The sequence below is a fragment of the Tyto alba genome, unplaced genomic scaffold (assembly GCF_018691265.1).
Source record: "Tyto alba isolate M040663 unplaced genomic scaffold, T.alba_DEE_v4.0 Super-Scaffold_14, whole genome shotgun sequence".
In the NCBI taxonomy this organism is placed as follows: domain Eukaryota; kingdom Metazoa; phylum Chordata; class Aves; order Strigiformes; family Tytonidae; genus Tyto; species Tyto alba.
The window spans coordinates 11,219,216-11,234,662 of NW_024881276.1; the positions used below are offsets into that span (position 1 = coordinate 11,219,216).

Here is a 15,447-nt window from a genome sequence, read left to right on the forward strand (position 1 = left end):
TTGGGAGACCATATTTAGGCCTTTCAGTACTTAAAGGAGGCTTATAAGAAAGATGGGGACAGACTTTTCAGTAGGGCCTGTTGTGACAGGACAAGGGGTAATGATTTTAAACTAAAGGAGGGTAGATTCTGATTAGGTAGAAGGAAGAAATTTTTTACAATGAGGGTGGTGAAACACTGGAACAGGTTGTCCAGAGAGGTGGTAGATGTCCCAACCCTGGAAACATTCAAGATCAGGCTGGATGGGCTTCTGAGCAACCTGATCTAGTTGAAGATGTCCCTGCTCATTGCAGGGGGTTGGACTAGATGTCCTTTGAAGGCCCCTTCTAACCCAAACTATTCTATGATTCTATGAAAGTCTGATAACCTTTCAATCTGTCAAAATTCTAGCCAGATCCGAATGAGCAAAATCTTAGGGAAATAACATTTGAATTGCAAGTCACTAGCATTCCTTCATTGATAAAAAGAGTACATAATCAATGTTATTGATTTCTAAACTCCTTTCTTAGGAACAGAGCTGAGGGTAATTGGAGAGACATTTACTAACTGTTTGCTAAAGATAAGTCACAAAGCCCAAATAATGCTTATCTGTTAAGTAGTTTCCTCAAGGCAGTGTGTAAACTAATGTAGAAATTAGCAGTGTTATAAATTTAGAACATATAAGGAAAAGCAGATGGTACTGCTATGATTGGACATGTCATTGTAGTATTACAGAGCATGCCAAATCTTTAATCTATTACTATTTGCATATACTGCCATGTTACTCAGTTTTCAGTAGACTAGAACAACATGTACTATGCACAAACAACAACTGTTTTTGCTGAGCTTTAAAGTTAGAATAAAAGTAAAATGCTACTTGTTGGTTTGCAACACTCACTGTGTTCTTTTTCCAAAGCCTTCAAATGGTTCATGTTGCATATTTTGAGTGGTCAGAACAAAGGCACAGACAGCTCATGGGCCAATGCACTCAGCGATCTTCAGATTTTTGTGCCAGCAACGAGGCACACTGTATATCATGAACAGTAGTACAAATGAGTAACGATATATTTCAGAATGCTTGGTAGTAATGGAAAGTCTTTTAGCAATTAGGAACTCTGTAGATTTCCAAAAGTGGAAGGCTTTCATTTTAGAAAAATCAACTATTTCCCAGTTATTCTTGAAAGGTAGAGTGACACCTCTCAGTTCAGAAGGTGGTCTTGGCAGGGTGGAACTCTACTTTTATGATTTCTCATTTCTTTGGAGGAAGAGAATTTAGCTGTAAAGAGCAGAAAGGGGCAAGAGCAGACAGTGGTTCAGGAAGGAACTGAATTTTGCAAGCAGAAGGTGGAGGTCACATATTTGGAAATCAGTGAGGATGAAAGCATCTAAGAGGCGGTAGGCAAGAGCAGAACTTGGAATTAGTGAGGCAAAAAGTGTGGTAGAAAAAAGTAGAAAAGAAATCAAGAGAAGAGACAGGTGCAAAAGGAAGGAGTCAGGCAAGCAAAAGGACCAAGAATAGCTATTTAATACTATTCCCTTAATCAATTTGCTTGTGTTTCACATTAGTGGTTTTAAGACCCCATTCATGTTTCTAGTTCAGAGGACAAACAAATCAAGTTAATGCCCACTCATTATGAATGTACAGTGTGTGTGATATCCTATTATGCAGTATTTGTGCTGCCCCTAAACCCATCATCTTCTCTGATCCTAGTAGAGTGCTCCTGGCTGGTACTCATGAGGCCATTGGGTGCCCAGTGAAGTAGAGACTTGTGCTGCTGAGTCTGCCTTTGTCTCAAGGGCCTCCTGCACATCTTCAGTCTCTGGCTTATTGGCATATTTTCTGAACACAATCCTTCCCCAGATGTTATCCCCTCACAAAAGTAGGACCTCAAAGTCCAGTGGTTGCAGGACCTCAAAGTGAATCCTGACCTCTTCAGTATACCCAAGGACAGGCTCCTCCAGAGCTCCAGCACTGCAAACACTGATTTAGAATTACTCCAGGACACATAAAAGGTGAAACATACAGCATACATATTTCAGGAAGGCTCCTGGCAGAACAACCCTTGATTTTGGCACTATTTGTGTGCTCTCTCCTCTAGATAAATTAATCGTACCTTTATTCTCCCATTTTCCTTGATATTCTTGATCAAAACTTGAGTTCAGGTGACTGTCTGAGATTGTCTCCCAAGAATACCTCTTCCACTGCTATAGCCATGCTTCTGTGTTTCATCTACCTTTAACTCTCAGTACTGACTTTTTTAATATACTATTAAATCTATTATTTCAGGTTATCCTTTAGTCAGTTTTGCCAAGTAATAAAAGTCCATCACCAGGTGATCTGTTGCTTAGCTACTGGCCTGGGCAGATGGTCCTTCTGGAGAGATGCCAGCACCGAGCCAAAGAGCCTGTTCATGAGCAGAGAGGATTGAGAAGGTTTAATGACCCTTGCCCATGTGTTCTGTATCCCTGCTCCTCTGAACTGCATTTCCATCAGAAGGGGAAAGGCTAACAGAAAAGTTACCATTTGACAAGTTACTCAAAATGGAGTTTGCAGTTTGATAAACACTCTGGAAAGGGCTCTTACACTTCCGCTGGCATACAAAAATTCTCACTAGATGGACTTCCTACTTGACAAATGCCTTCAGGGAATACAAAACACATTTGATGACTAAGTAGATGCCCACATGTATATGTGTGCACACATATCTACATGTGTGGGTGCATACAGACTGTGTGAATATGTATATTTTTGTGTGTATGTGTGTAATACAGTAAAAGAAAAAACTATCATCACACCTATTTTAAATTAAATCTTATTTAATTTCCCATTGCATGCATGCTTCCAAAGACCTTGTAGGATTTGTGGATTTAGTTACTTACCAGATGAGGAAAAAATCCCTAACAATTCTGTGTAAAGATTGCACTATCGAGTTGCTATAGCATTGAGTACCATTGATTTTTACCTGATGATGAATGTTTATTTTGCTGTGAATAAATAATATCAGAGTTTTATAGAGCAACCTTCATAGAAGCAAATCAAAATGAAAGTAGAGAAGTCTATCTGCATAGTAAGTTTCTAATACATTAAAACAGTCAAGATGTTTCTAAGATGCAACAATTTAATTTTAGAAACAAGTTTGAAGTGCAGATAGCTGTCAAATACTTTGCTTAACCCAATCATGTTTCAAAGCTATGTAAAAACAGCTAGAGAAATCCAGATTGAGATCTTGGCTAACAAGAGCTCATAAGCAAGCCAGAAAGGATAATTTGTGTAATAGAAGATAAGAATCCCTAAACATTATTTACTGGAAGTTTGGTGTTAAAAACTGATAACTGGAAAAGGAAGGCATTTATTTATGAGTTGATTTGTCTCCTCAGGAAAAAAAAAAAAAGACACAAAACTCATAAAATTTGCATGTGAACTCTTTAAGATTATTCAGATATTCTTGACTATTTTTAGCCACAGAATTTAAATTATTAACATAATTTGCAATATTTAATTTGTTTTGTGTAGTATTTGCATAAATTAAATGCAAGAATGTCTGAGAAAGCTCTGGTAATCTCTGTCTGCATTTGCTGGGTTTTGTTCTGGGTGTTTCTTGTAGCAAATGTCTTGAAGGAAAGAATCCACCAACAGACAGGAAAAAAGCCTCTTCCTTCCCAGCATCTGGCAACAGACATCTAGTGCTTAGCAAGGGGCATGGATGCCACAGGTCCCAAAGGTTCGTCCCCAGCCCTGGCCCAGGCGGGGGGGACAGCACCCGCTGCCCCTGGCCTGCTGCAGTGTAGGCTGCAGGTCGGCCCCGAAAACTGGGGGAGCTGAGGGAATCAAAACCCAAGCCTGAAAAAATCCCCAGTAATACACTGTTCTAGAGTGTAATCTGCATGAGTCAAATCATGAATTTATGGTCCTATACACACATATATACTTGTTTCTTCTTTTTTTTTTTTTTTTTCTTTTTTTATTTTGACTGTTTGACAAATGGGGGTGTACTCTGACATGCCACGGTCAGGGCATGGGGGGTACTCTAACAATGTCATCTAAGATGATTACATCTGAGGCAGAGGCCAGTGAGAAATTTCCCAAAGGTGCAATAAAAACCATCTTCCCCCAAATATTTAAATCTGCTTGGAGAGAAGCGCCAGACAACCTGATGGGGAAATTCCTGGGGAGGCAGGCGCTCAGATTTCCCCATCCGTGGCTGAGGGCTGTGAGCTCGGGTGCCCCATGCGCTGGAGGCTGAGGCTGGGGCTTGAGCGCTGCTGGCGGGAGGCAAGGGAGAGCCTGTCCTTGTGCCCCCTCTCATCTCCCCTGGGGCAGATGTTTTGCAGAAAGAAAGAGAAAGTGGGAAAGGCGAGTTTTAGGTACATTTCCCTCGGTGTTTTGGGTTTTTGAGGTTCTAAAATTTTAGCAAATACAGTCTTGCTTTACATTATTTTGCTTCAATGTACCCATGAACCGCTGCTCCACATCCTAGCTGAAATAGTCACATATTTAAACACCAGCTTTGCAGTTTGGTCATCCTTTCATGCAGACAGCATGAGCAGAAGTTAGTTTCTCTGTATGCAACAGATTTCTGGTCAGAGCAGATTATCCTTCAAATCTAGGTCATTAACATGTATTTATCTGATGTAAAACAGACTAATGGGCCGTTCCCACCGATAAAGTGGCCAACTTCTGCTTTCATCAGAGAGAGACTGTCAGAGGGGTTATCCAAGAGTAATCAAGTGTCCAGACTTGACTGTCCTGAAAGGATTTAATATCCAGACAAATTATGTTTATATGATACTCACAGATGATTGTGTCTGGATATTTTAAGGCATTACTTTCATTTAAAACAAAGGGAAACCGAGATACTGGGTCAGGAATAGATCTTCTGTTATTTAGGAGCTATAATTCTCTATCATAACCTCCATGATGCTTTGCAAAACAACAATTCAACTGGTTCTCCCTCTCTCCTTCTCTCCTTCCCTTTCCTCTCTCCATCAAAATTAAAATGGTAATTATATTACATATAAAACATGAAGTTGAATAAGAAATTTACATTGACTGTGTTTGCAAAATTGGGAGAAGGAAACCTTGCTTTACTAAAGAAAAAATATTTTTTTTTTTTGGTAACAAACTGATCACTCTTACTGACTGTATAATCTTTATTATTAAAATAATCCTTGAAAAAAATTTAGATTCCACCTAAAGATATTTGAAGCCAGGAGAATATTTTTGCACCACAACATGTTTAAATTATGTTACTCTTTCAGTTGGATAATGTTCAATTCCTACTTGAAGAGGGCGAAGCCACATTAACTACCATTTCATTATTGTATTTACAACAGTTCACTTACTTTCTTACAGACTAAGTAAATCACTTATGCTTCAGAGATTCTTCTGCTGTTTATTGGAGATAGGAGGTATTATTAAACACATCTTTCTAAAACAAACCTACATTTGTCCATTGGAAATCTTTACCAAAGACAACAATGACCAATTTCTTTTCCATTAATTAAAATGGTGCTATTTATAATATAAGCTCTGTTTTACTTAGATTTCATAAAGCATGAGTTTCCAAATGAAAGAAAATACAAACCTTAGTGAACAAAAAAATTGGTGTTAGGAGAGGTAGAAAGGGGTGAACACCACTGTCACACACAGAATGGTGGGTCCTGATGGATCAGCATCGTGCGGAAAGAGCTGTCAGAAACTCTTTATGGTTTTGATGAAACATCTTGGTGAATATTTAGGAAAAACAATACTTATGCTAAATTCTGGGAAGTGTTTGATCTATACTTTGGGTAGGATCGAGGTGAGAAAGTGACAATTTTAGATCACCTTCTGCTTCTCTGAATCCTGGATTAAGGAGGAGTGGGAAAGGCATCTGGTGTAGGTGAGCTGAGATCCCTTTATCCTCAAGGCAAAACTATGTGAAAAGAAAATCACGGCACTCAAAGTATTAAAAACTAGGGGAAATGCAGGACATTTCAACATTGCTGTCAGCTCCTGGCATATTATCAAGAGGTAGAAGACCTGAATTCCCACAGGACATGACATATTTGGTGAGAAGGAGTGGCTTCTGTTCCAGGGTCCTTTCTCCAGCAGTGGACAGGCATGGATATTGAGACAAATCGTATTTAAAAGCTCCAAGACAAACTTGGAAGGACTTTCCTGTCTTCTGAAAATAAGCAGCCAAGGGTACACTTTTGCATGAACTAGGATGCATTTTCAACAGCTGCACCTGGACCTATGCATCTGCAACATTGTACTATTTTCATCATCTGAAATGTTCTCACACAGTGGTTTACACAAGTAAATAAAAGAGAACTTTCTTTTAAAAAAGAAATTCTCCCTTTCCCCTTCATGGTGTTATTGTGTTTTATTCTACTTCCTGCACTGAAAAAAAACAAAAAAACAACAACAACAAAAAAAAAAAAACCACAAAAAAAAAAAACTAGAAAAAAAAAAAAACTACAACAAAATCAAACAACAAAACCTCATAAAAAAGTAACCTACTAATTTTCCATCTATTTATTAATTTTCACAACGATATTATGATCTCTGTGATATCCTTCCCCAAACACAGCTTTTCTAAGATGAAGAAATCTCATCTACTTTGTTTCTCCTCAAGCAGAGAAAGGCAAAAATATAGAAAAAGAGCAATACAAATGTCTTAAAAGACATTTTCTATATCTTTTATCATCCTTTCTGCTCCTCTTTGTATTTTGTCTAATTGTGTTATGTCTTTACTGAATTTGAGTGGCCAGAAGTGCTCCTCGTGTTCAAGAACTGATCGTGCTGTAAGTGGATAAAGTGGGAGAACGACGTTTTCTGTTTTGTTTGCCGGTTGCCTGACTGCTGCTTAGCAGAGGACTAATGTTGTCAGAATCATCTACATGGTAATTCCCCAAACTCCCACCCAGGAAAGAAACCATTCTGAGCCCATTACCGTCTGCAGGTAATTAGGGTTATCCTTTACAATGTGCTTTACCTTGCACTTATCAACCCTGTATTTAATTTACTGACATTTTGTTTCTTAGTCACTCAGCCTTTAGAAATCCTCCTGGAAAGCCTGGCTTAGATTTGTCCACTTTGAATAGCCTGTTTCACATGTGTACCTTCCCTTGGGAACCTTTGTCCCAGCTCATTCACAAATCTCTTCCTTGATACTGGTTCTTGCGCAGATTCCTGGGGATTCCCTCCAGTGAATTCCTCAGTTATTAAACTGATCTTTTACTCCTAAACTCAATTACTGCCTATAAACAGTTAATCTACAAAAGGACCTTCCCTCTCATCTCCTGACAATTTAGCTTTGTAAGAGTGTTCTGTGGGGAACCAAAGAGGATTTGGAAGTCCAAACATGTTACTCAGCTTAACCACCTTGATACACTTACTCATTAACTCCTGAGAACTGAAACCATGTGAAAAAGACTGTCTTTGCAAAACCACACCATGAATTATGTAAACTACTGAGATTCAGGAGGTATCTCAAAATCATAAAGATGATTTAGGAATTAAGTCTCCAAAGCTATTTTGGTGACTAATTCCTACCGATTCCATTTTGCATTCAAGTCTGTATTTATTGTGGGTTTCTAACTTTGTGCTTATGAATGCAAAAAGGAAAATTTCTCTGCTGTTCTCCACCGTGTACCTAAAATTAATCTTCTATGTCCTTGATATTTAATTAAACCAGATAGTCTTTTAAATTGTTTGCCCACCATATGTTGGAAAAGAGTAGCAAAATTAAACAAATAAATCACATCAAAGAGTAAATTAAATACACTCTTTGAAGCCAGCCTCTCTCTCATTTTCCTCATTGTTAAAACTGAGTCAGTGCTGATAATAAGTATTTAAAAGTGGTCAGGACAAAGCACTTCAGCATGCATTGTATGGAAAGCTGTGCATGCAAGGCATTGAATGGACTAGATTTTCTAAAGTGTTTTTCCTGATTGCTTTGGTGTGAAGTTGGTAGTATGAATTACATTCTAGACCTGATGAAGTAGAAATAAAAGCTTTACAAAGATGGAAGATGAAGAAAGAAAACCATGTCAGAAATACCGCCCCCCCCCCCAATTTACATGTTGCCTACTGTAAACATAAGAGAAGATAATGCCATTACTTTGTAAAACACAGAAAATTACTAAATTCATGAAGGGAAAATAAAAATTGAGAAAAAAACGTAATTCTTGTTTGATGAAAATTGTTTAAAACCAACACCTAAGCATGTCCATTGCGATATCCTAAATAATACACATAAATCTATGCTGTTGAAAAAGTGTCTGTAGAAAGAATTTGTCCAAATCCCAGGAAATGTAGTTAGTTTTCAAAGGATAATTCTAAAATACTCTGGAGTGTGAACATCTGAGAGGAAACCAGCAAAAGAATACTTTGATCTTGTTACTTATTTCTTTTCTGTTTCTCATCCTAGCTTGTGACCCTTTTCCCTATGTCTTTATCAAGGGCAGATTGAGTTATGACTATGTATTATGCAAGACTAACTTCACATCCCTTTAGAAGGATAAAGTTAATGACTTCAATGGCAGTGGATTCTGTCACTCCAGCTGATGTCTGGTGGCTTTCAGCTGCATTTTGATTTTGGTTTTAAAATCTGTGAAAACATAAATAGCCTGGGATTTAAGCAAGTGAGATCCTGTCTAGTTTAAAATTAGTTTTATGTGTAATCTAATTAAAACAATGGTAGAGATGTTTGCAAAGTCATTTGGACTATTTTACCAGTGACTAAGGTGGTGAACAGCACAGGCTGAAGACTGTCTTTGGTCGAGGCTCCATAGCAGGCTATGTCAGATAGTATGAACTGAATGTGACCTGGCAAATGAGGAGTCAGTCTGCAACCCCACCAGAAGGTACCCTAGGCAAGTTGCCTAGTAGTTCACCAAGCCTCTGGGTTAATGGAATATATATCCACTGTGTTAAGGGAAGGTACTTGAGGTCAGTTCTTCATCTCACATTTTGAAACATGAAAAAGAAGTGTTGTCTTTGTCAAAGGATCTAAATGCTTTTCTTTCTCTGTGACTATTCCCCCAAATCCTTTGTATGTAACAGAATGTTGGAAGATAATCCGAATTGTCAAATTGTAGCTTTGTCATAAGATTACTGTGGTTTAGAGACTGTTTTTTTAACTACATCTGTACTGCTAAAGTAAATCACATCAGGGATTTTATTGTTCCTGAGGCTGAATACGACCACATGGCTTATGACCGCAGTGTGTCGCATTAGTCCCCAGTGGAGCAGGTTCATCTGGAAAAAGCTTGTTGGCGTGGTTCACGCCAGAATGAGCTAACCCATGAGCAGCATGGACAATGAAGTTCCAGCACTGGGGTGACCCTTGGCTCCCTTCAGCAGCAGGGAGGAAGCCCTTCTGTCCCTGCTGTTTCATTTTGGATGGAACCAGTTTAAGGGATTAGGATCCAACAGGGCACAAGCCTGACTGCAAGTCTCATGGGAAAAGTATCCTCCTAGCACAGACACATGGGTCTTCATCTCTGCAGGGTTTCATTGTTAATTTAAACACTATTGGCAAATTTCATCAGAAAGGGCAGAGACCTCACCACCCTGAGGTCCTTCAGATGATGTCTGATCAGGTAGGAGAGCTCTGACAGGGTCAGGTCTTGCCTGTGAAGCTGCAGATGCTGGTAGCACTCAGAGGGCAGGCAGGTGCCAGACTGCAAAGCCTCTTCAGCTCCTGGGGGAATTTACTGCTGAAATTATCGTGGTAGTTATGGAGCTGTGGCACCTCCAGGGCTAGAGGTGGGACTTTAAGGACTGTAGCTTTCCTTGCTTCCAGTGGCACTTAGATGATTGCAACAGCTACAGTTTAGGTGTCTCTAGTGCTAAGATTTTGTAAGAGTGCAATATCAAACACAGAAACGAGTGACAGGGTAGAAACACAGTGCCATTCTCTCAATTAATCACTTAGTCTTTAAAAGAAGTTTTTCTGATAAAGATTGAAAAAAAAACCTACATAAACACACACTTTTTTGCAACCAGCAAACAGCTCCTTGTTAGGAGAACAGGTAACAAACCAATCCAGAGATTTATTGGGAAGAAGGAGATTCAAATCTGCTCAGAGAATGAAACTGAGCATGTCCTCTTCATACCCCAGGTGAATGCTGTACCTATTGTATCCAGGGTAAATCTGCATCTACTTGATTCTGATTAAAAAAAAAAAACAAACAAAAAAAACCAAAACAACAACAACAACAACAACAAAAAAAAACAAAAAAAAAAAAAACCAACAACAACAACAAAAAAAACAACTAGCATGGAGACCAGGCACATTTTCCTCTGGATTTTGTGAGAAAGAAGTGGCAGAGCCAACTGTCTGGGGGGCAGGGTGAGGGAAGCAGGGCTATAACGAACATTGGGAAACAAGTGGCTCCTTACAGCTAAAGGTTGGGTGCAGAAAGCCTAAAATAATGTGATTTAAACATCCTTGTCCTTAATCTCAGGTGGCTTCCCACTCGAATTACAACAGTGTAAACTCAAAAGCAGGTCTGTGGCATTGAAGATGGATTGCTCACCCCCACACGACAAAGCCTCGACCCAGCTGGCACAGTCGAAGTCAGGACTCTCCAAGCCCCTGCGCTGAGCTCAGTAGATTCTTTTTTGACTCCCATAGATCCCTCAGGAGTAACAGAAATTAAATTTTTAAAAAAATGAATGAAGTACATATGGCAACACAGCTGCTGAAAATCTGTTACCCTTTTTAATCACCTCTTGTGTCCTGGGTATGCATTTTATCCTTCAAACTCAGTAAAACAGAAACTGCTGCAAGGAGGGCAGATCCCTGTATTATTGGGGGACTTTGTGGTGTTATTAAGTCATGCAAGAGAAGCCTTGCTTATAAGACTATACAGAATTTAGGTCTCACCGGGTTCATCTTTAAAATACTTTACATATTTATAATCACTAGGACAAGCAGAATTTCAGAGTTTTCGCAGAGGGACTGCAAACTGTAAATAAATAAAATTGAAAAAGGAGAGGACCATGCTTCTTTTTCTTAATGATGGTGAGCTTTTGAAATGAAAAGGGTATAAACCCTGGGTAAGTGCTCAAACAGCCTTGAAATACCAGAATTTTCCACCTGCTCACAGATGCACTGTAGAATAGTCCTCAGGCTGCACAGACAAGGACTCCAAAGCACTCTTTACTGTCCATCCTTCTTCCATAAGCATTCAATGTCATAAGCAGTCAGAGTGACTATTTCTCATTTGGTAGCCTTGGATCATGCTATTTGTTATTCACACTTGCACATCAGCTCCAAGGTAAGGAGAGCAAGTCTGGTGATATATTCAATTCCAATGCTGGAGCTGGGGAGACAGAAAAATGCAATTATTGAAAGAGGTGCTTCTGTGAAGGAGCAGTGATTTACATCCTGAATAGGTGTAAATTATCCTCCCTCCCCACCCCCAAGTTCATCAGATGTACTCCTTATTCAATATCTTGCTGCTGTGATTTTTTTATTGCAGTCTCTGATCCTCTGTTAAGAACAGAAGGCTGTGGTTTAGTGAGAGGTATGAGGGAGTATTCCCAGTGAGGGAGTGGGCTCCTTGTGAGCGCAAGAAGCAGTCATTTTAAGTCAACGATGAAGTATTTGTCAGTTGAAGAGAAGGGCTTTAGTTAGGGCAAGCTGCTGGACCGACAATTCATCCCTGCTGGAATGAAAAAAAAATGAGCTGCTTGTTTGTTGATTTTGAATCCTTCATGGAGGGCTGCCAGTAGCTGTTAACTTGTGTATTATTGTGCTATCAGACAGGAGAAACATCAGTGAGAATTTACCAGCACAGTCACAAACCTTTCATCACACAGTTATCATGGTGATAAAGTTCAGTTGTAGTTACTCACCTGCCCAAAAACAAATATTACCCACTCAGACAAGAGACAGAATGGATTTCTGCAAGATGGTGCTGTATTAGCTCGTGCTATTGCACCTAACTCCCGGTTACCACTAAATGCAAGGGCCCAGTGCACTTTGAAGTATTGATTGTCTGAGTGCTCCTGTGAGCAAGGAGGGACCGTGCTCTGTCCTTGTTTTGTAGATTGGAGACAGACGTGCAAGGCGGCGGTTAGACTGAGCAATGGATACGCACTGCCACGAGCTTGGGCCCCTGGCTCGCTGGGTCACCCAATTCAACCTGGCCAGAGCAGACTCCCTGCTACCAACACGGCCGTGTTTCCTCCCCACAGCCAGCCCAAGGAGAGCGATGAGAAACCTGTGGAGTCGGATCTCTTCCCTATGGGGTTGGGATACAGCTTGATGCTCAGGGCACTCGATTTAGTCATAGCTAGAAAAATTAAAGCTCTGATTCACAAGCACTGGCAGTCACCTAATTTCCATGTATTTTTATGTGGGTTTTAATTGCTTGCTTGTCTTTGATACCTGGACTTTGTATGATAGCTTAACCAGCTAATTTGCTTAGGTGTCTTGAAGGCGTGCACCTCAACTACTCAACTATATGGCATGCTTGATATTACTTTGTGTCTTATTTGTCTTCTTTATCCCCCAGGAAGATGAAGTTGCTCGTGACAGTCGATTCAATTTCAGTGGCTATGGCATGGGTCACTGCCTCCAAGTCAAAGATGGCACAGCAGTCAAGGCTACTCCACCTAACCCACCCCCGGCACCACCAAAGGATTCAGATTCCATCAAAAAGAAATTTGTTGACCGTGCAAAAAGGATTGATACAATATCCCGTGCTGCATTCCCACTCGCCTTCCTCATTTTCAACATCTTTTACTGGATTACATACAAGATTATACGGCATGAGGACATACACAAGAAATAGGCAACTGGTTCACCAGGACTTCTTAGCCAAAGTGATTCATGTGTAAATAAACAGTGAAATGTCTTTTTGTCATTTGGACTAAGAGTTTCTTTTCCCCTGCAGGACATTGAAGAAAAAATGAACAAAGAGGAAAAGAAGTATAGAAGGAAAAGTGATTGCATGAAAAAATATGCCATGAGACCAGACAATAATGGTTCCCCCTATGTACTCTCAGTGTTGTTCTTCCAGATTCAGCATTGGTCAGACATCTGTAAATGGGGCCAAATTTTACCCAGCTTTATCACCAGTATATTATCTTTCAAAACAAAAGAGAACCAGAAAACTAACCATTCTCCTAAAACATCTACCAAAAGACTGTGGTGGCTACAGTACAGGGAGTTATAAGAGGACCAAACTTTTTCAGGATATTGTTGCCTTTCTATTTGAAACAAGTCTACTGAGCTACATTCCATGACCATGTCCGTAGTTAATGGTTTCACCAAGGAGTCCTTTTGTGGGTTGTAAATTATTTCTACTGATAGGGGAGAGGAAAAAAAAAAAAAAAAAAAGAAAAAAAAAATTTATACTTTACTATCCTTGTGGGTGTGCATTTTAATCTTATCTTGCTTTACTAGAATTGTAATTTTGGGGTTGAACTTGTGTGTTGTGTGATTTATTTGATAGTTGACACTCCAAACCAGTGAAACTGCCCAGTTTATTTTTTGTTGGAAGACAGTGCACTTACTTCATTTTATTTCTGCTGATTTTACATGCAACTTGAGGTGCCAAACTGTATTTTACCTATTGTGCTACCCTGTACCACACTACTTAGTAAGAACTTCTTTCCTCAGAGGTGTAGCTCAGTTTAGCATTGAGTTTCTATTACTGCTCTCATTGTAGCTGCAATCAATAGCTCTATAGGTAAACACAACTTGTTTACAGACCTCTAATTTATATCTTTACTCAAAGTGGCTATCATTTTAAATATCATTAATTAACCTAAGAATTTTAAAACTGTACTGTGATTTTCAGAACCTGTTACCTTTTGGTGCCGGATCTGTGTTATTCAAATCCTTGCTACATGTTTTAAAGTAGAAAATTAAAAAAAAAAAAAAAAAAAAAAAAAAAAAAAGATGGTATTTTTGCTTACACAGAAGATGACAACCTGTAACATAAGATGAATCAAACATTAAAATTTTACACTTGCTGTAAAAGGGTTTATTAAAAAAAGGTATTTGTTCAATTTCAATAAAGCTAAATGTGGTACTAACATCTCTTTACTATTTTCTTCATTTGCAGCATCAGGGCTGTTTGCATCACAGCCCAGCTCTTCCACTTCTCTGTCAACAGAAAGAGGGTTAAAAGCAACCTTCTGCTTACCTGGCTTACTTAGCACGCCAAATTTTGCTATCCATCCTGCAGCAAAGAGGCTGTTGCAGTCCCTGGGAGTATGTCAAGGCCTGTGTCAGAAATGGGGCTGGGATATGACAGGAGCATTTGCAGAACATTTGCATTTGCAGCGGCAGGCCTAGGGGAGGAGGCTGCTCACAGCAGCCGTGCATGGCAAGAAGCACACGCCAGCTGCACGTGTGCTACGCCTGGTTTGGGTGTATCCTAAAATTTCTTCTGACTTTCTTACAGCTTCCCCACTTTGGCACTCAGGTGCCTCCTGTAGACATTATAACAACAGATAGGTTAAAGGCAAATTAAATTGCATCCAATTCACGCCTTTCTCTTGAGAGGCCAAAATACACACCCTGTAGTTGCCCAGCACAGGCGTCTTTTGCCCCTCCCCTGGTGAGGTGTGGTGCAGAGACACACTGTGCCTCCAGCATTTCTCACTCTGGTCTGTCTCCTGGACCAGCTTCTGCCAAGACGTTGTGGTTAAAGGTACCACAGCCTGGCTGAGCCTGTGTTTGTGAGTGTGTGTGTCTGTGGGTCTGTGTCCCCGTCCCTCTCCACACCGCTGCCTGTAACCAGGCTTTCTTCCTCTCCCAGGACCAGGGAGGGAATCTAGACATCTTGACAAGTCTGATTCCCAAACAGTTACATACATTAATGGTAAAAAGCCAGTTGTGGATTTTATCTTTCCATACCCTTCTGAGCCCTGTGGACTCTCCTGTCACTCACACCTGTGATGGAATTGGCAACAGTCATCTTCATCTCTTTGAGACTGTGGATCCAGACGTGACTGACGGTCCTAGACGGGAGAACCAGTGAGAACTCAAGACAAATGTCCAAACTGGTTTGCTTTGCAAAACAAGCATTTGACTCAAAGGTGTCGTAATATTTGTAATTTTTATAGTATAAGATTTTATTTTATTCCTTTTTAAAGTGGAGCACTATTTGATTAATGGATAAAGTAGTAGATGCACAATCCTAGTCCCATGAGCTCCAACAGGGTGAGGATACCCAGCTGTAAACTGTGTTTGTATGGGAAGTTAGGAGCCTTCATTGGTACATAAACATTCAGAGCTCACTTTTACCAGCCCCTCATTTCAGAAACTTTGCTTTAAATGAAGGTGTAATACCAGGATTAATGTTAATCCTCAGCTCCCAGATGTGTTGCTAATGAATGTCAGAGCCTATTTCTCATAGCTCCCCCGTATGCACTAGGAATGCAAAACTGTTCTCAGCTGATGGATGTCTGTGCGTCCCTTTTTGTGGAGAAGCCCATGTGCCTCCAGCATCCACA

At 39.9% G+C, this 15,447-nt stretch overlaps 1 protein-coding gene across 6 annotated transcripts in view; it reads left to right on the plus strand.

Moving 5' to 3' along the window:
* The window catches only part of GLRA2 (glycine receptor alpha 2), a 127,900-nt gene extending 113,876 nt beyond the window's left edge, over window positions 1-14,024 (plus strand). For all 6 annotated transcript variants that reach the window (XM_032983894.2, XM_032983893.2, XM_032983896.2 and 3 more), the window contains one exon: window positions 12,495-14,024. In XM_032983894.2, the coding sequence (XP_032839785.1) occupies window positions 12,495-12,773 (279 nt within the window). In that variant the 3' untranslated portion in view covers window positions 12,774-14,024. The remainder of the gene's footprint in view (window positions 1-12,494) is intronic.
* Window positions 14,025-15,447: the final 1,423 nt, after the last annotated feature.